Source organism: Balaenoptera musculus, chromosome 6 (genome assembly GCF_009873245.2).
Source record: "Balaenoptera musculus isolate JJ_BM4_2016_0621 chromosome 6, mBalMus1.pri.v3, whole genome shotgun sequence".
Classification (NCBI taxonomy): Eukaryota; Metazoa; Chordata; class Mammalia; order Artiodactyla; family Balaenopteridae; genus Balaenoptera; species Balaenoptera musculus.
In genome coordinates, this window is record NC_045790.1 from 60,270,362 (window position 1) to 60,289,765 (window position 19,404).

The following is a 19,404-nucleotide window of genomic DNA, read 5'->3' on the forward strand; positions in this document are numbered from 1 at the left end:
CCTCCTTTGTCATAGAGTAGTTGACCATAGGTGCATGGGTTTATCTCTGGGCTTTCTATCCTGTTCCATTGATCTATATTTCTGTTTTTGTGCCGGTACCATATTATCTCGATTACTGTAGCTTTGCACTATAGTCTGAAGTCAGGGAGTCTGATTCCTCCAGCTCCGTTTTATTCCCTCAAGACTCCATTGGTTTTTCGGGGTCTTTTGTGTCTCCATACAAATTTTAAGATTATTTGTTCTAGTTCTGTAAAAAATGCCATTGGTAATTTGATGGGGATTGCATTGAATCTGAAGATTACTTTGGGTAGTATAGTCATTTCATAATATTGATTCTTCCAATCCAACAACATGGTATATCTCTCCATCTGTTGGTATCATCTTTAATTTCTTTCATCAGTGTCTTATAGTTTTCTGCATACAGGTCTTTTGCCTCCCTAGGTAGGCTTATTCCTAGGTATTTTATTCTTTTTGTTGCAATGGTAAATGGGAGGGTTTCCTTAATTTCTCTTTCAGATTTTTCATCATTAGTATATAGGAATGCAAGAGATTTCTGTGCATTAATTTTGTATCCTGCAACTTTACCAAATTCATTGATTAGCTCTAGTAGTTTTCTGGTGGCATCTTTAGGATTCTCTTTGTATAGTATCATCTCATCTGCAAACAGTGACAGTTTTACTTCTTCTTTTCCAATTTGTATTCCTTTTATTTTTTTTTCTTCTCTGATTGCCGTGGCTAGGACTTCCAGAACTATGTTGAATAATAGTGGTGAGAGTGGATATCCTTGTCTCGTTCCTGATCCTAGAGGAAATGCTTTCAGTTTTTCGCCATTGAGAATGATGTTTGCTCTGGGTTTGTCATATATGGCCTTTATTATATTGAGGTAGGTTGCATCTTTGCCCACTTTCTGGAGAGTTTTTATCATAAATGGGTGTTGAATTTTGTCAAAAGCTTTTTCGGCATCTATTGAGATGATCATATGGTTTTTCTTCTTCAATTTGTTAATATGGTGTATCACATTGACTGATTTGCGTATACTGAAGAATCCTTGCATCCCTGGGATAAATCCCACTTGATCATGGTGTATGATCCTTTTAATGTGTTGTTGATTCTGTTTGCTAGTATTTTGTTGAGGATTTTTGCATCTATATTCATCAGTGATATTGGTGTGTAATTATCTTTTTTTGTAGTATCTTTGTCTCATTTTGGCATCAGGGTGATGGTGGCCTCATAGGATGAGTTTGGGAGTGTTCCTTTCTCTGCAATTTTTTGGAAGAGTTTGAGAAGGATGGGTGTTAGCTCTTGTCTAAATTTTTGATAGAATTCACCTGTGAAGCCATCTGGTCCTGGACTTTTGTTTGTTGGAAGATTTTAAATCACAGTTTCAATTTCATTACTTGCGACTGGTCTGTTCATATTTTCCATTTCTTCCTGGTTCAGTCTGGGAACGTTATACCTTTCTAAGAATTTGTCCATTTCTTCCAGGTTGTCCATTTTATTGGCATAGAGTTGCTTGTAGTAGTAGTCTCTTAGGATGCTTTGTATTTCTGTTGTGTGTGATGTAACTTCTCCTTTTTCATTTCTAATTTTATTGATTTGAGTCCCCTCCCTCTTTTTCTTGATGAGTCTGGCTAATGGTTTATCAATTTTGTTTATCTTCTCAAAGAACCAGCTTTTAGTTCTGTTGATCTTTGCTACTGTTTTCTTTGTTTCTATTTCATTTATTTCTGCTCTGATCTTTATGATTTCTTTCCTTCTGCTAACTTTGGGTTTTGTTTGTTCCTCTTTCTCTAGTTCCTAAAAGGTGTAAGGTTAGATTATTTGAGATGTTTCTTGTTTCCTGAGGTAGGCTTGTATTGCTATCAACTTCCCTCTTAGAACTGCTTTTGCTGCATCCCATGGGTTTTGGATCATTGTGTTTTCATTGTTATTTGTCTCTAGGTATTTTTTGATTTCCTCTTTGATTTCTTCAGTGATCTCTTGGTTGTTTAGTAACGTATTGTTTAGCCTCCATGTGTTTGTGGTTTTTACATTTTTTTTCCTGTAATTGATTTCTAATCTCATAGCATTGTGGTCAGAAAAGATGCTTGAAATTTATTTCAATTTTCTTAAATTTACTTAGGCTTGATTTGTCACCCAAGATGTGATCTATCCTGGAGAATGTTCCATACACACTTGAGAAGAAAGTGTGATCTGCTGCTTTTGGATGGAATGTCCTATAAATATCAATTAAATCTTTCTGGTCTATTGTGTCATTTAAAGCTTGTGTTTCCTTATTAATTTTCTGTTTGGATGATCTGTCCATTGGTGTAAGTGAGGTGTTAAATTCCCCCACAATTATTGTGTTACTGTCGATTTCCTCTTTTATAGCTGTTAGCATTTGCCATATGTATTGAGGTGCTCCTATGTTGGGTGCATAGATATTTATAATTGTTATATCTTCTTGGATTGATCCCTTGATCATTTTGTAGTGTCCTTCCTTGCCTCTTGTAACATTATTTTAAAGTCTATCCAGCTTTCTTTTGATTTCCATTTGCATGGAATATCTTTTTCCATCCCCTCACTTTCAGTCTGTATGTGTCCCTAGGTCTGAAGTGGGTCTCTTGTAGACAGCATATATATGGGTCTTGTTTTTGTATCCATTCAGCAAGCCTGTGTCTTTTGGTTGGAGCATTTAATCCATTCATGTTTAAGGTAATTATCGATATGTATGTTCCTATTACTGTTTTCTTAATTGTTTTGGGTTTGTTTTTGTAGGTTCTTTTCTTGCCTTGTGTTTCCCACTTAGATAACTTCCTTTAGCATTTGTTGTAGAGCTGGTTTGGTGGTGCTGAATTCTCTTAGCTTTTGGTTGGTTGTAAAGCTTTTGATTTCTCCATCAAATCTGAATGAGATCCTTGCCGGGTAGAGTAATCTTGGTTGTAGGTTCTTTCCTTTCATCCCTTTAAATATGTCATGCCACTCTCTTCTGGCTTGTAGAGTTTCTGCTGAGAAATCAGGTGTTAACCTTATGGGAGTTCCCTTGTATGGTATTTGTTGTTTTTCCCTTGCTGCTTTCAATAATTTTTCTTTGTCTTTAATTTTTGCCAATTTGATTACTGTGTTTCTCCTTGGGTTTATCCTGTATGGGACTCTCTGCGCTTCCTGGACTTGGGTGGCTATTTCCTTTCCTGTGTTAGGGAAGTTTTCGACTATAATCTCTTCAGATACTTTCTTGGGTCCTTTCTCTCTCTTTTCTCCTTCTGGGACCCCTATAATGCGAATGTTGTTGCATTTAATGTTGTCCCAGAGGTCTCTTAGGCTGTCTTCATTTCTTTTCATTCTTTTTTCTTTATTCTGTTCCGCGGCAGTGAATTCTACCATTCTGTCTTCCAGGTCACTTATCCGTTCTTCTGCCTCAGTTATTCTATTGTTCCTTCTAGTTTTCATTTCAGTTATTGTATTGGTCATCTCTGTTTGTTTGTTCTTTAATTCTTCTAGGTCTTTGTTAATCATTTCTTGCATCTTCTCAATCTATGCCTCCATTCTTTTTCCAAGGGCCTGGATCAACTTCACTATCATTATTCTGAATTCTTTTTCTGGAAGGTTGCCTATCTCCACTTTGTTGTTTTTCTGGGGTTTTATCTTGTTCCTTCATCTGGTACATAGCCCTCTGCCTTTTCATCTTGTCTGTCTTTCTGTGAATGTGGTTTTTGTTCCACAGGCTGCTGTCTGCCCTCTGGTGGATGAGGCTATCTAAGAGGCTTGTGCAAGTTTCCTGATGGGAGGGACTGGTGGTGGGCAGAGCTCAGTAAAACTAATCAGTTTGTCTGCTGATGGGTGGGGCTGGGTTCCCTCCCTGTTGGTTGTTTGGCCTGAGGCGACCCAACACTGGAGACTACCTGGGCTCTTTGGTGGGGCTAATGGCGGACTCTGGGAGGGCTCACGCTAAGGAGTACTTCCCAGAACTTCCACTGCCAGTGTTCTTGTGCTCATGGTGAGACACAGCCAACCCCCGCCTCTGCAGGAGACCCTCCAACACTAGCAGGTAGGTCTGGTTCAGTCTCCCGTGGGGGTCACTGCTCCTCCCCCTGGGTCCCAATGCGCACACTACTTTGTGTGTGCCCTCCAAGAGTGGAGTCTCTGTTTCCCCCAGTCCTGTCGAAGTCCTGCAGTCAAATCTCGCTAGCCTTCAAAGTCTGATTCTCTAGGAATTCCTCCTCCTGTTGCCAGACCCCCAGGTTGGGAAGCCTGACGTGGGACTCAGAACCTTCACTCCAGTGGGTGGACTTCTGTGGTATAAGTGTTCTGCAGCTTGTGAGTCACCCACCCAGCAGTTATGGGATTTGATTTTATTGTGATTGCACCCCTCCTACCATCTCATTGTGGCTTCTCCTTTGTCTTTGGATGTGGGGTGTCCTTTTTGGTGAGTTCCAGTGTCCTCCTGTCGACGACTTCAGCAGTTAGCTGTGACCCCGGTGCTCTCACAAGAGGGAGTGAGAACACGTCCTTCTACTCCGCCATCTTGAACCAATCTCGGATTCTAGTCATTCTTATAGATACGTAGTGGTATCTTATTATTGTTTTAATTTGCAATTCCCTAATGACATATGATGTTGAGCAGCTTTTCATACTTATTTGCCATCTGTATAACTTCTTTGGTAAGGTGTCTATTCAGATCTTTTTGTCTGTTTATTAATTTTGTTTTCTTATTGTTGATATTTAAGAGTTTTTTGTATATATGGGTATAAGTCCTTTATCATGTAAGTGTTTTACAAATACTTTCTCCCAGTTTGGCTTGTATTTTCATATCTTAACAGTGTTTTTTATAGAGCATAAGTGTTTTAATTTATTGAAGTCCAACTTAATCACTTTTGTTTTATGGAACATGCTTTTGGTGTTGTGTCTAAAAATCATTGCCAAACCCAGGGTGTCTAGATTTTCTCTAATGTTACCTTCTAGAAGTTTTAAAATTCTGCCTTTTACACTTAGGTGTGTGATATATTTTGAATTAATTTTTGTGAAAGGTATAAGGTCTGTGTCTAGATTCATTTTTTTGCATGTGGATTTCCAGTTGTTCAGTACCATTTGTTGAAGACTATCCTGTCTCCACTGAGTTGCCTTTCTTTCTTTGTCAAAGATCAGTTGACTATATTTGTGTGGGGCTATTTCTGGGCTCTGTATTTTGTTCTACTCATCTATTTCTCTATTCTTTTCCCATTACTGCACTGTCTTGATCTCTTTAACTTTACAGTATTTCTTGAAGTTGGGTATATCAGTCTTCCGACTTTATTTCTCTTCAGTATACTGACTATTGCTTGTCTTTTGTCTTTCCATATATCAGTTTGTCAGTACCCACAAAATAACTTTTTGGGATTTTGATTGGAATTGCATTGAACCTGTGGATCAAGTTTGGGAAAATGACATCATTATTGACTCTTCCTATCCATGACATGGAATGCCTCTCCATTTATTTGTATCTTATTTGATTTTTTTTTTGTAGTTTCACAGTTTTGCTCATACAGATCTTGTACATATTTTGTGAGATTTATACCTAAGTATGTCGTTTTTGAGGTGCTAATGTAAATAGTATTGTTCATTGCTGGTATATAGGAAAGCAATTAACTTTTGTATGTTAACCTTGTATCCTGCAACCTTGCTATAATTGTTTATTAGTTCCAGGATTTTTTTTAGTTGATTCTTCTGGATTTTCTACCTAGATGATCATGTCATTTGCAAACAAAGACAGTTTTATTTCTTCCTTTCCAATCTTTATACTTTTTATTTCCTTTTCTTATCTCATGGCATTAGCTAGGACTTCCAGTATGATTTTAAAAATGAGTGGTGAGAGGGGTCATCCTTGCCTTGTTCCTGATCTTAATGGGAAAGCTTTCTTACCAACTGAGTATGATGTTAGCTGTAGGTTTTTTGTAGATGTTCTTCAGATCAGGTTGGGGAAGTTCCCATCTATTTTTAGTTTGCTAAGAGTTTTATTCTGAATGAATGTTGGATTATGTCAAATACTTTTCTGTCTTTTGATATGATCATGTGGTTTTTCTTCTTTAGCATGTTGATATCATGCATTACATTACTTGATTTTTAAATGTTGAACCAATCTCACATACCTGGAATAAATTCTACTTGGTCATAGTGTATAATTCTTCTTGTACGTTGTTGGATTTGATTTTCTAATATTATGTTGAGGATTTTTACGTCTGTGTTCATGAAGGAGTACTAATCTTTAAGTTTTCCTGTAATGTCTTTGTGTGGTTTTGGTGTTAAGAGTAATGCTGGCCTCACAGAATTAGTTAGAAAGTGTTCCTTCTGCTTCTGTATTCTTCTGGAGGAGATTGTAGAGAGTTTGTATAATTTCTTCCTTAAATGTTTGGTGGAATGCACTAGCAAACCCATCTGGGCCTGGTTCTTTCTGTTTTGGAAGGTCATTAATTATTGATTCAATTTTGTTTAATAAATAAAGGACTATTTCAGATTGTCTGTTTCTTCTTGTGTGTGTATTGGCAGGTTGTGTCTTTGAAGGAATTGGTCTGTTTCATCTGGGTTTTCAAATTTCGGGGCCTACAGTGTTCATAATATTCTTTTGTTATCCTTTTACTGCCCATGGGATCTGTAGTGATGTCACCTCTTTCATTTCTGAGATTAGTAATCTGTGTCTTCTCTCTTTTTCTCTTAGCTTGGCTAGAGGTTTATCAATTTTATTGATCTTTTCAAAGAACCAGTTTTTGGTTCTATTGATTTTCTCTATTGACTTCCTATTTCAATTTCATTAATTTCTGCTCTATTTTTAAGTATTTCTTTTTTTCTACTTAGTTTGGATTTAAATACTCTTCTTTTTCTAGCTTATTAAAGTGGAAGCTTAGATTATTGACTTTAGATCATCTTTTCTAATGTATGCATTCAATGCTATATTTTTTCCCCCTAAGCTCTATTTTGGCTGCATCTCACAAATTTAAAATTTTAGTTCAATTTACTTAAAAATTTCTCTTGAGGCTTCTTTGACTCATTTGTTATTTAGAAGTATGTTCTTTAATCTTCAAATATTTTGGATTTTCCAGCTGTTTTTCAATATTTCTAAAATTTCATTGTAGTCTGAGAGCATACTTTATATGATTTCTATTCTAAATTTGTTGAGGTGTGTTTTATGGTGCAGGATATGGTCTCTCTTGGTGAATGTTCCATGTGAGCTTGAAAAGAATGTGTATTCTGGTTTTGGATGAAGTTCTATGAATGTTTTTGATGGTGGTGTTTTAGTTCAACTATATACCCTTACTGATTTTCTGCCTGCTGGATTTGTCAGTTACTGTAAAGTGTTGTTGAAGTCTCCAACTATAATGGTGAATTTGTCTTTTTCTCTTTCCATTCTGTCAGTTTTTGCCTCACCTATTTTGGTCTGCTTTTTAGGCACATAGCAATTATACTTGTTTGATAAAACTGATATATTAGCATTTTGATTATACTTGTTAAAAATTATTTTAAGTGGTTTAGAGCTTTCAATAAGTTTACTTTAAATAACACTATACTGCTTCATGGGTAGTACAGATGCTTTATAATGTAATATTCCCAATTCTTCCCTCCCTGGGATTCTGTAAAGTTGACCTTTGAAGCAGTGGGTAAGTCAGACAAGAGTTTTGTTTTTCTTCTTTCTCTTTCACTTCTTAAACTTTATAGTATGTTGCATGTGAGCTTTTTTCCCCTCAGATTTATTATCATGACCAGCAACTTGAGAGCTTATAGTGTTTCTAAAAACAAATTGAGGCAGATTATAATTTTTAAGGAGCTTTATTGAAAAACTTTTAGTGTCAGATATTAGTTGTCAGGTAGATCCAAAACAGCATTTGGCCTGGCATTAGTAGACAGTGTGACTTTATTTACCTTTCTTGGTATATTTACTATGTTTAAAACTAGTAGTTAGCTCCTTGAGCTTCTCAACTGGTGTTCTGGCTTCTGAGTCTTGTCTCTAATATTATTTTTCAAAAATACATTTGATCACATCACTTTCCTGCTTAAAGAACTTTTAATGATTTCCTGTTGCTGCAGAATACATGCAAATTCTTTGGCAAAGCATGTTTGGTCTTTGGTAGTTTGGCCCAGGTACCCATTTAAACTTTTTTCAGCACTTCCCTTGATGCATTCCTTAGCTACATCCAACTGCCCCTTTCTGTCCAGTCAAACACATACTCACTCCTGGTGAGAGAGAGATTTTCTTGCTACTACCTCCCACCCAAACTCTGTGTTTCTCCCCTTGGCAAAATGCCAAGATTACGCTGACCTTTCTCTCCCATCTTCTCCAACAGACTAAGCAACTGCTATCCTTTTTCTTTCCTTTGTACATATCTTGATTGTAGCGCTGACCTCCTTGTATCATGATTATTTAGTTCATGTCTGTATTTTCCACTAGAATTCAAGGGAGGCAGACATGGGTGGATTCTTATCTTTCTGTTCTTGGTGCCCAGTGAAATCACTGACACATAATGGGCACTCAAATGTGTTGAGTTAAATTAAATTTGTCAGCTTTTTTCTTTTTAAGATGGTACCCAGATATGTGAGCAAACACCATACTAGGTGTTTCCAGTGATGGTATTTTTTGGATGGGATTGACATTTAATTTAAATCAGTAAATTCTGAGTAGAGCAGACTGTTCTCCATAATGTGGTGGGCTTCATCCAATCAGTTGAAGGCCTTAAAAAAAAGACTCTCCTCCTCCAAGGAGGGGGAGTCTTGCCAGCACAGCCTAGGAATTCAAATTCAGCTCTTTCCTGAGTCTCCAGCCTGCCAGCCCCTACTGCAGATTTTGGATTTGCCAGCCTCTACAATTACATGAGCCAGTTCTGTAAAATAATTCTCTTTCTCTTTCTCCACACATCCTATTCTGTTTCTCTAGAGAACCCTAATACAGGAAGTTCATTTTTAAAAGTTCCTGCTACTGTTCACGCTGTACTTTAATTACTGAGTTTAAAAAAAAAGGTTGAGGTACTTCCCTGGTGGTGCAGTGGTTAAGAATCCACCTGCCAGTGCAGGGGACATGGGTTTGAGCCCTGGTCCAGGAAGATCCCATGTGCCGCAGAGCAACTAAGCCTGCAAGCCACAGGTACTGAGCCGTGTGCCACAACTACTGAAGCCCGCACACCTAGAGCCCATGCTCTGCAACAAGAGAAGCCACCACAATGAGAAGCCCACGCACTGCAAAGAACAGCCCCTGCTCACCACAACTAGAGAAAGCCCGCATGCAGCAACGAAGACCCGATGCAGCCAAAAATAAATTAACTTAAAAAAAAAAAAAGGTTGATAGAAAGTTGCCCAGGATTTTATGAGTGAAAAGTATCTTCATACGTAACTTTCCCCCTTCCTTATTTTTATTCATTCATATATATATATATATGTATATCTTTTAAGGCCTAATTTACATACATTGACATGTCCAGATCTTATACAGTTCCATTAGTTTTGATAAAAGCATACATATACCCATGTAACCACTATCAAAACACAAAACATTTCCATCACCCCAGAAAGTTCCCTTACACTCAAGTCTCCCTGCCCTGGAGAAGCAACTTTCTGATTCCTACATTGACAGACTTGATTTGCCCATTCTTAAACTTCATATACATGGAATCGTCCAGTATGTAATATTCTGTGTCTGGTCATTAAGCATAATGTGTTTGAGATTGAGCTGTGTTGCTTTTGAGTATCACTATTTTGTTCCTATTCATTGCTGAGTAGTATTCAGTGCATGACTATACGACAGCTTATCATTCTCCTGTTGATGGACACCTGGGCAGTTTCCAGTTTGGGGCTAATATGAATAAAGCTATTATGAACATTCTTGTACAAAGCTTTTTGGGAATATATGTTTTCCACTTCTCTTGGATAAATGTCTAAGAGTGGAATTGTTTGGTTCATAGGACAGACGTTTAACTTTTTAAAATTGTTTTTTTCCATTTTTCACTCCCACCAGTAGTATACGAGAGTTCCAGTTACTCCACATTCTCATCAGAATTTACTGTTTTTTTTTCATTTTATCATTTCTTGTGGGTGTTTAGTAGTAGTACCTCTTGCATTCCTCTGATAATTAAGATGTGGAACACTTTTCTAAGTGCTTACTGGCCATTCATCTGCTGTTTCCTCATGTCTTTTTCCCTTTTAAAAACTGAGCTTGTTGTCTTACAGGAGTTCATACATTCTAGATAAAATCCTTTATCAGATAACTATAGTGTTATCAAGATTTCTTGCCCACTCATTTTCTTAATGATGTCTTCTGATGTGAAGAAGTTTTAAATTTTTATGAAGTCCATTTTATCAGGTTTTTCTTTCAGGATTAATGCGTTATGTGTCTTCCAAAAAAGCTTGCCTACCCAGAGATCATGAATTTAGACTTTTTCTTTTAGAAACTTTATAGCTTTAAGCTTTTATGTTTAGGCCTGGGATGCACCTTGAGTTAGTTTTTTGTATATGGTGTGAGGTAGAGGTCAAGGTCCTTTTTCCTTTATGGATATCCAGTTGTTCTAGCACCATCTGTTGAAAAGACTTTGCTCACTGAATTGCTTTGGTGCCCTTGTCAAAAATTATTTGACTGTATAAGTATGGTACTGGCACAAAAACAGAAATATAGATCAATGGTACAGGATAGAAAGCCCCAGAGATAAACCTATGCACATATGGGCACCTAATTTATGACAAAGGAGGCAAGAGCATACAGTGGAGAAAAGACAGCCTCTTCAATAAGTGGTGCTGGGAAAACTGGACAGCTACATGCAAAAGAATGAAATTAGAACACTACCAAACACCATACACAAAATTACTTGACTGTATATACCTCAGCTTTGCCCACTTTTTACTTAACTTTCTCTTCTACAAGTAGCTTGTTTGGTTTTTGTATTTCCATTCAGTTTAACACAGCAGGGACTTGAAAATCTTGTAAGCGAGGGAAGCTGGAGGACACAAGATGGTAGTAGTGAAATAATAATATTTGGTAGTTAACCAGTGGGATGAAGCACTTATGGGAAGTAAGTGCCTTAGCTGACACTTCTGAAGGTGAATACTTCTGTTTTCTAGGCTTTAAAATTTTAATTAGAAATAAATTTATTTTGCACTAATTGGTTTTCTTCTTCATGCCAATAATTTTTTATTTTATTTAAATGCCAGCCTATAAAAAGGAAGCACAGAAAAATTCAAACCTTTTTCTATCCTTTATGCACCATTTGGAGAATTCCAGTAAAATTCAGATTCCTGGCAGGCAGGTTGCACACCTACTGCCCTGTGTTTTGTGATTACAAATGTCAAGAAATCATTTTTTTTAAAAATTATTTTTTGACGTTATGTGTGCAGGTCTGTTTGTGCACCAGTTACCACACTTTTAATTATAGAAGCTTTATAATTTAATGATTGGGAGGGTTAAGATCCTTTGTAGTTTTTGTTTTTTAGAATCTTCCTTGCCATTTTTTTGCATGCTTATTTTTCCATAATTTTAGTATTTAGAACTTTAGTATCATCTAATATAAAACATATTGCTAATTGGTATTTAGGGGAGTATCATAATAAATTTATAAATTCAGGAGACCTGACATATAATGTTGAATCACCCTATCCATGAACCTGGAAATGTCTTTGCATTTGTTGGATCAGTTCTACTTTCGTGTCTTTCAGGAGTGCCATAAAGGTTTTGTTGCTACTATCATTGGGATTTTCTCTATCACTATGTCCTCAAACTGGCTATATTTTTTATGTATGAAGGCAGTTGACTTCTGTATGTCATTTTATATCTTGCTACCTTACTGAATCTTCTTGTTTTAGTTAATCACTGATACTAGGGTTCACCAGGTATACCAGGAATTGCCAAAATTTAAAGGGCCAGATAGTATTTTAGGCTTCGCCATATGTCTCCATGATATTCTTTTGTTTGTTTGTTAACCACTCTTTAAAAACGTAAAAACCATTCTTAGCCCGAGAGCCATACAAATACAGACCTCAGGTGTATAGTTTACTACTGTATATCATCTGCAAATAATTTTCCTTTACGAACTCTTATGCCTCTAATTGATTTGTCTAAATAACTAATATTTCTAGCATAGGATAGAACAGTTGCGGAGATGGTGAGCATCCTTACCTTGTTCTTGATATTAGAACCAAGGTCTCTAGTGTTTTCCTATTATGTAAGATATTGACGTTGGGGCTAAGGTATATATTTTTTTATCATGTTAAACAAGCATTCATCACTTGTCATTCCTTGAATGTTTTTTTAAGGAATGGATTTTAATTTTGTGAAAAGCTTTTTTAGCATTATAAAACTAATGACGGGATTTTTCTTCCTTGGGTCTTTTAATAAATGGTGTATCCTACCAGGTCATACATAGGCTATTATTTTCTTAACGTGATGTTGGATTTGTTTGCAAATATATTATTTAGAAATTCCGCATCAGTGTTCATGAGTGATACTGGTTTGTGTTGTATGGGGTTTTTTTTGGGGGGGTGGGCGGGTACTGTCCTTATCAGATTTAGGTATATACATCATTAATGTATTGAATGTTACACATCATAAAAACAGTTGGTAAGTTTTCCTTAATTTTCATTTTCTTGCAACAGTTTATGGTGCATTAGAACTATTTTGTTGAAAAGTTGGCTTGAATTCCTCTCTAAAACCACCTGGGCCTGGTGCTTTTTCTTAGGGTAGTTTCTTAATAATTTTTCTAGGGAAATTGGTTTGCTTTAGCTTTATTATCTCTGCTTTAGCTTTATTATCTCTTATCAGTTTTGATAATCTGTATTTCCCTAGCAGAATATCCATTTCATGTGGGTTTTCAAACTTACAGAGGGCGGCAGCGTGATTATGTGTGATTTTTTAAACAACCTCTGCTTACTTTTCTTATTTCTCTTTGTGTATACTTGTTTTCTCTGCTCCACTCTCCTTTCCCTCTGTCTCTTTTCCAATCAGGTTAATTAGTGGTTGTCTTGTTAATTTAAAAAAATAACAGATTTTTGATTATTAGGTCTATTTCTTCTATTCTATTTCATTGATTTCTAGTTTTACCTGTAATAATGTTTCTTGTCTTTTTAAAAACTCTGTCCACTTGCCTGAAATAACCTTTATTTTTACCCTTCCTGAATCTCTTTATGTTTCTTGGAATACAGTATGTGATTAGGTCTAGCTTTGTAAGCTAAGTTAAACTTTTTTTTCTTTTAGCAGCTGGGTTAGGTCTTTTCACATTTATTTTTACTGTGTAACTATAATACTTTTGGTCTCAACTTTCACACAATATTTATAATTACGTGTGTTTTATCTGCTGTATTTTTTTCTATGATGTGCTATCTTTGCTCTTTAAAAAAGTAGTTTCTGGCATGTAAGGTTTATATTTTTGTTTTGATTGCCTGTTATTTAACCTTTTACTATCTGTGTGTCAGTGTTTAATTATATTCTTTAACTCTATTAGCTTATACAACAGTTTGATTATCTGCTTTGCCCTTTCCCTCTGTGTTTGTTACATGCAACATTTGCCCATTAGTCTTCCACCCTCACCTCAGTATTTGTCTTAATAATGTATGTGGATATAGTAAAATCCTCACCGTCAGTTCTTTTGCTTTAGTTTTTGCAGTTATCTCTTGGGTTAGATGAAGCTTATTCTCTAGATTTCTGAAGAAGGGCTCATGAGTGGTAAGGTTCTTGCATGTTTAAATGACCAGACCGAGATGTAAACAGGTTTTCTCATTATAACTTTTCTGCTGCACCTCATTACTTACCTTTGTTGATACACACTGAACATCCAACCTGGCAGACCTTTTTTAGGTTTGTACTGAGTGTCTTAAGAGTGATATAAAGCATGAACTTCGTAGTCTGGTTTGGGTGGTGGGTTTCTTTTCTTGTTGCTTTTTCAAAGATTGTTTTAACTATTCTTCCTTCCTCTTATCATACAGGACCAAGCCATATGTCATTCTACGTTCGAACCCACAAAGGGTCTACACTTTCTCAGTGGTCTCTTGGCAATGGCACCCCAGTCACGAGTAAAGGAGGGGACTACTTTGTATTCTATTCCCATGGACTCCAGGCCTCTGCATGGCAGTTCTGGATAGAAGTACAGGTGGGAACTTCCCAGCATTGCTGGTATTACTGATCAGGTTTCCAGGTGGTATTTGGCAAGAACCTTGGGATCAGTCAGTGTTCTGCCTTCCTAGAAGTAGAGAAGTAACTAATTTTCTCCTCCAGGTCTTGGAAGAACAGCCTGAAGGAGTGGTCACTGTGGCCATTGCTGCCCACTATCTTTCTGGGGATGACAAGAGATCCTCCCAGCTGGATGCTCTGAAAGAGAAGTTCCCAGATTGGACATTTCCCTCTGCCTGGGTGTGCACCTACAATCTCTTTGTGTTTTAGTCTTGTGGATGAGCTCTAAGTACATGCCCAGTGGGATACTCCACGTGGCACGGTTTCTCCTTGTGTTTCATGGATGTTGGTATGTAAGCCAATGAATTAATGAGCATATGTTCAAAGAGCTTTGTGGGCTAACACTCTTCAGAGCCCAGCACTGTCTGTAATGGTTATGCTGTGGTGTAGTGTGCATGGCCCTTCTGACACTTGAAAATACCAGTTTTCTGGCACTTAAGCACATGTGGGTATTGCCACTACCTACATATGTCATTTTATATGACCTTACGGACGAAAGCCAACAAACCACTTTAATAGTTGTCCCCTTAGGATCATGAAAGATGCAGAAGGTACTGTATGTAAATCCACTGTTAATGAGACAAATGACATTTCCAGTTAAAGCCCAAGACTATTTTTTTTGTGTCATTGGATGGTAGGTTAAATATCATTCACAGTAATGATTCCCCTTGAGACCTAACTCTGTAGGTCATTAGAAAGCAACTGCGGTAAAGACTGGGGAAGAACCATTGGGCTTTTGAGGCCCCAGCCTGTGCCAAGAGCTCTGCTTCTGCATGCAGCCTTCAGTGTGCTTTGCATCTCTGAAGCCCCCGTCCTCTGATGTGGAAACCTGTGTGAGTTGGTGACTCCTGTCCTTCTGACAAGTGGTCCCTGAGCTCCATCATTGTAATGCTTTTCTGTGGTTGTTTTCAATGCCTGTTTCCCTCTGAAACATCTCTTTTCCTCCTCTCCACACCTCACCATTGTGAGAAGAGCATTTGTCTAGTTACCTTTCCCTCTGAGTTTCACAGGCTCTTTTGGTTTAGAATATTGTTTGTGCAAGTATATGACGTTAACTTCCTTCTTCAGAGCACTAGTTGCCATGGTGGCTATTCTGGGGTGGGAGGAGAGTGGGGTTGGGAGTGGCTGGGCATTTTATATTTATTCTCATTTTTTAGGAGTCTTCTGTTATCCAAGGTTAATCCTTTAGGGCATAATTTTATTGATGCACTGGGTCCTTATTTTTGTCTGTTTTCCAGCCAGTTGAACAGATTAGTTTCTCACTAACTTACTGTGGTCAGCAGAGCTGGCTTTCCTGAGACTTGAGGCTGTGGCTTGTACTGGAATGTCCTTCTGTAACTGTGCTTATAGTTGTTGGTGTTCAGATCCTACATGATGGCAGCTCTAGGACTTAGAGGTACTTTTCATGTTGAGGAAGATGGCTCTTGGCTTCCTGGCTCCAGCAGTGGAAGAGTTTAGTTAGAGCAGTGGTAAATTCCGCTAGCTTTCTTTTTTCCATTAAAAATGTAAAAAGACAATTTTTGCATTTAGCAAGCCTAGGCCAAAAAAAAACATTTTAAAGAAAAGCCATAGTAAAACAAAAAAAGTGGCACTCGGATCTGCCTGAACAGAAGGAGCATAGTAAGTGTGCATTGTTGAAGAAAATACTTCTTGAAGCTGCTAGTGCTTTCTGCCTCATACTGCCTGCCTAATTTGTGACTCCTTAAAAGCTGACCGAGCCCACACAGACAGCAGGGTTGCAGCCAGAGCTGAATGGTAACATGCTGTCAGTCACATGCATGGACACCGGAACCATTGCTTTTCCTGGACTTTGTAGGAACCATATAGAGTTGACCCTTGAACAACACGGGGATATGGGGTGCTGACCACTGTGCAGTTGAAAATTTGCATATAACTTTACAGTCATACCTCTGTATCCAAGGTTCTACAGCCATGGATTCAACCAACCACGGATCATGTAGTACTGTAATACCCATTTAATGAAAATAATCTGTATAATTGGATCTGTACCATTCAAACCCATGTTGTTCAAGGGTCAGCTGTATCACTAGTCTTGGGTGCTTCACGTGTCAGGTAGTACACATAAGGTTTGCAGTGTTTATAAGCTTTTATAGACTCAACAATTGTGGAGAAAAAAACGTATCTAAACACATTTCAAAATACAGGCATATTTTCTGTTCCTGTGGTTAATCTGAAATAGATTAATGGAAATTATTTATAGGAAAAAGAAAAGCAAAATCACAAGTATTGAAGGACATTACATGAGAAACAAATAGTTCCCTGTTGTTACTCCTTTTCAGTAATAATCACGGTTTTCTTTTTGCCTTTGAGTTATTTTCCTATGCGAACAATTCTCTCTTGTTTTGGTTTTCTTTGGCATTATAAAGCTCTGATTATCGTACAAATGCTCACTAGTCTCACGGCATGCTTAATATTCTGGGGGACTGTTTTAATGCCAAAAGTGGTTAAGTAATTATACACAATATTCATGGCTCTGTTAAGAACACTGTCAGATCAACAATCTCTGAGATTAAAGAACTTGTTAGTTTTTTGAGTATCTGATGTGAATAACTCGTTTCTAAAAGGGTCTTTTCAAATTCTAATGCATTTCTTGCAGAATTTAAAATGTACAGTACGGCACGTTCAGGGAAAGTATGAAGGGTTGCGATTTTGAAGAAATCCTTAAAATTTACATTGTGTCTGACCTAAGATGTTGCATGAAGTATTTCTGTTTCCACACTTTAGCAGATGTAAATAAGCACGACAGGACTCCTAAAATGTCACTACTGAGGGAGCCACTACTTACGTAGCCAGACTGCTGACTCAGGAAGCTATAGAAAAAATGATTATGTCTATTTCTTTTCACTGGTTTGCTAAGGATTAATTATTGCCTTACAATTTAACTGAAATAAACTTTTTAACATATGAGTTTTAGTATCTTTAACAGAGAAACAGATCTTTATTTTGTTTTCCTGTAGCCCCCATATTTGAAGGGTACAGAGCCTTTTAAAGCTGTTAAAAAGACCTAGATGGCTCATGTGGTATCATTGATGTTTTAAAGGGTCATGTGAGCAAAGAACTCAACATGGCTTCAACTGGAATCCATTTTACTGTGGAATGAAATTGTGCATCTGAATTTCACAGAAATCAATGGCCTATCAATCAATCATTTGGTAAATATTGAGCTACAGCATATTTAGCAGTTTTATCATTGCCACTGGCAAAGAAAATCACTGAAGGGCTAATTAATAAATAAAGGCTATTCTTTCATTAAGTGATTGATTGATTGATTGATAGGGATAGGAGGGAGGGAAGAAAATATGGTCTTTCAGCCAGAGAGTAACCCACTGTGCATTCCAATCTTCACACAAGGAAGGGGCACCACCAGTCCCCAAACAGTGTACCACTTGTGAGCTCCCAGAGCTCTGTGCAAGTTAACTGCCCTTCCTAAGTGAATTCCCTCCGAATAACTTCTATTCTTAAATACACCTTGCCTTCTTTTAGGGCCAATAAAGCCAAAATGCATCTATGCCTCTTTATGTCTGTTTTTGTTCGAAAAAACATCTTGGGCATTTCTGAAGTGCATCAGTACTTTTTTTGATACCACTACTTCCTGATTTGATTGATTGGTAAAAAATATAATAAGTATGTTTGTTGATAATTTCTTTTCTCCATTTGGCCCTACACCATGACCAAATGGGATGTATACCAGGAATGGAATGTTGGTTTAACACCTCAAAAAACCAATGTCATATACCAGATTATTAGAATAAAGGACTACAGTATAATCATCTCAACAGATGCAAAAAATTTTTTTGTTAACTAAGTAACACCTTTTTATGATAGAAAACACTCAACAAACTAATGATAGAAGGGAACTTCCTCAACCTGATAAATAAAGGTCATCTATGAAAAACTCAACAGCTAACATCCTAATTTATGAAAGACTCAATACTTACCCCCTAACGCCAGAAGGACAAGGTTATCTACTGTTGCCACTCGAATACTGTATTGGAGGCTCTGGCCAGGGCTCTAATTGCAGACGACATGATCTTCTATACAGAAAATCCTAAAGAGTCCACACAAAAAACTATATTGGGTCAGCCAAAAAGTTCATTTTGGTTTTTCCCTAAAGATCTTACAAAAAACCTGAACGAACTTTTTGGCCAACCCAATAGTAAATGAATTCAGCAGTGCTGTAGGATCCAATTACAGCATAGTATTTTTATATACTAACAAAGAACAATCCAAAAATAAAACAATTCTATTTTCAATAGCATCAAGAAGAATAAAATACTAATAAGCTTAACAAAAGTACCTATAAAACACTAAAAGAAACTGAAGACATGAATAACTGGAAAAACACCCCATGTTCATGGACTGGAAAGCATATTATCAAGACGGCAATATTCTCCAAATTCATCTGAATACAATCCTTATCAAAATCCTAGCTGCCTTGTGTGTGTGTGCACGGAAATTGACAAGCTGATTCTAAAATTCAAATGGAAATGCACAGGACCCAGAAGAGCCAAAATGGTCCTGAAAAAAACCAAACTTCTTATGACTTACTCACACATTCAAAATCTCCTACTAAAGAGCAACAGTAATCAAGACGATGTGGTACTGGCATTAAGGAAAGACCCCAGAGATCAATGTAATACAACTGACAGTCTCAGAAATAAACCCATACATTTCTAGTCAATTGATTTTCGACAATTCAAATAGGAAAAAAATCTTTTCAGTGTATGGTGCTGGAACAACTGAATATTCACATACGAAAGAACAAAGTTATAGACCTCTTACTTCATACCATATACAAAAATTAACTCAAAATGGATCAAAGACCTAAATGCAGGTGCTAAAATATAAAACTCTCATTAGAAAACACAGGCATAAATCTTCATAACCTAGGATTAGGCAATGGTTTCTTGGATATGACACCCAAAAGCTCAAGCAACCAAAGAAAAATTGTTGGACTTCACCAAAATGAAAAACTTCTTTGCCTCAAGACAGTATCATAAAAGTGAAAAGCTCTCAGAATGAGAAAATATTTGCAAATCATATCTGATAAGTCTAGTATCCAGAATATATAAAGGTCTCTTGCAAACCAACAATAAATGACCCATTTGTGAAATGCACAAAGGATGTGAATACATATTTTTCTCCTGAGAGATGTGAATGGCTAATAATCATATGAAAAAACATTATTTAGCCATCAGGGAAATGTAAATCTAAACCATAAGATACCACTTCATACA

The 19,404-nt window shown here is 36.9% G+C and overlaps 1 protein-coding gene across 1 annotated transcript in view; it reads left to right on the forward strand.

The window, feature by feature from the left end:
- ERMP1 (endoplasmic reticulum metallopeptidase 1) overlaps positions 1 to 17,673 on the forward strand; it is a 52,278-nt gene extending 34,605 nt beyond the window's left edge. The window contains exons 14-15 of the mRNA XM_036856242.1: positions 13,903 to 14,066; positions 14,192 to 17,673. Of these exons, the coding sequence (XP_036712137.1) occupies positions 13,903 to 14,066; positions 14,192 to 14,356 (329 nt within the window). The 3' untranslated portion in view covers positions 14,357 to 17,673. The remainder of the gene's footprint in view (positions 1 to 13,902; positions 14,067 to 14,191) is intronic.
- The last annotated feature ends 1,731 nt before the right edge of the window (positions 17,674 to 19,404 follow it).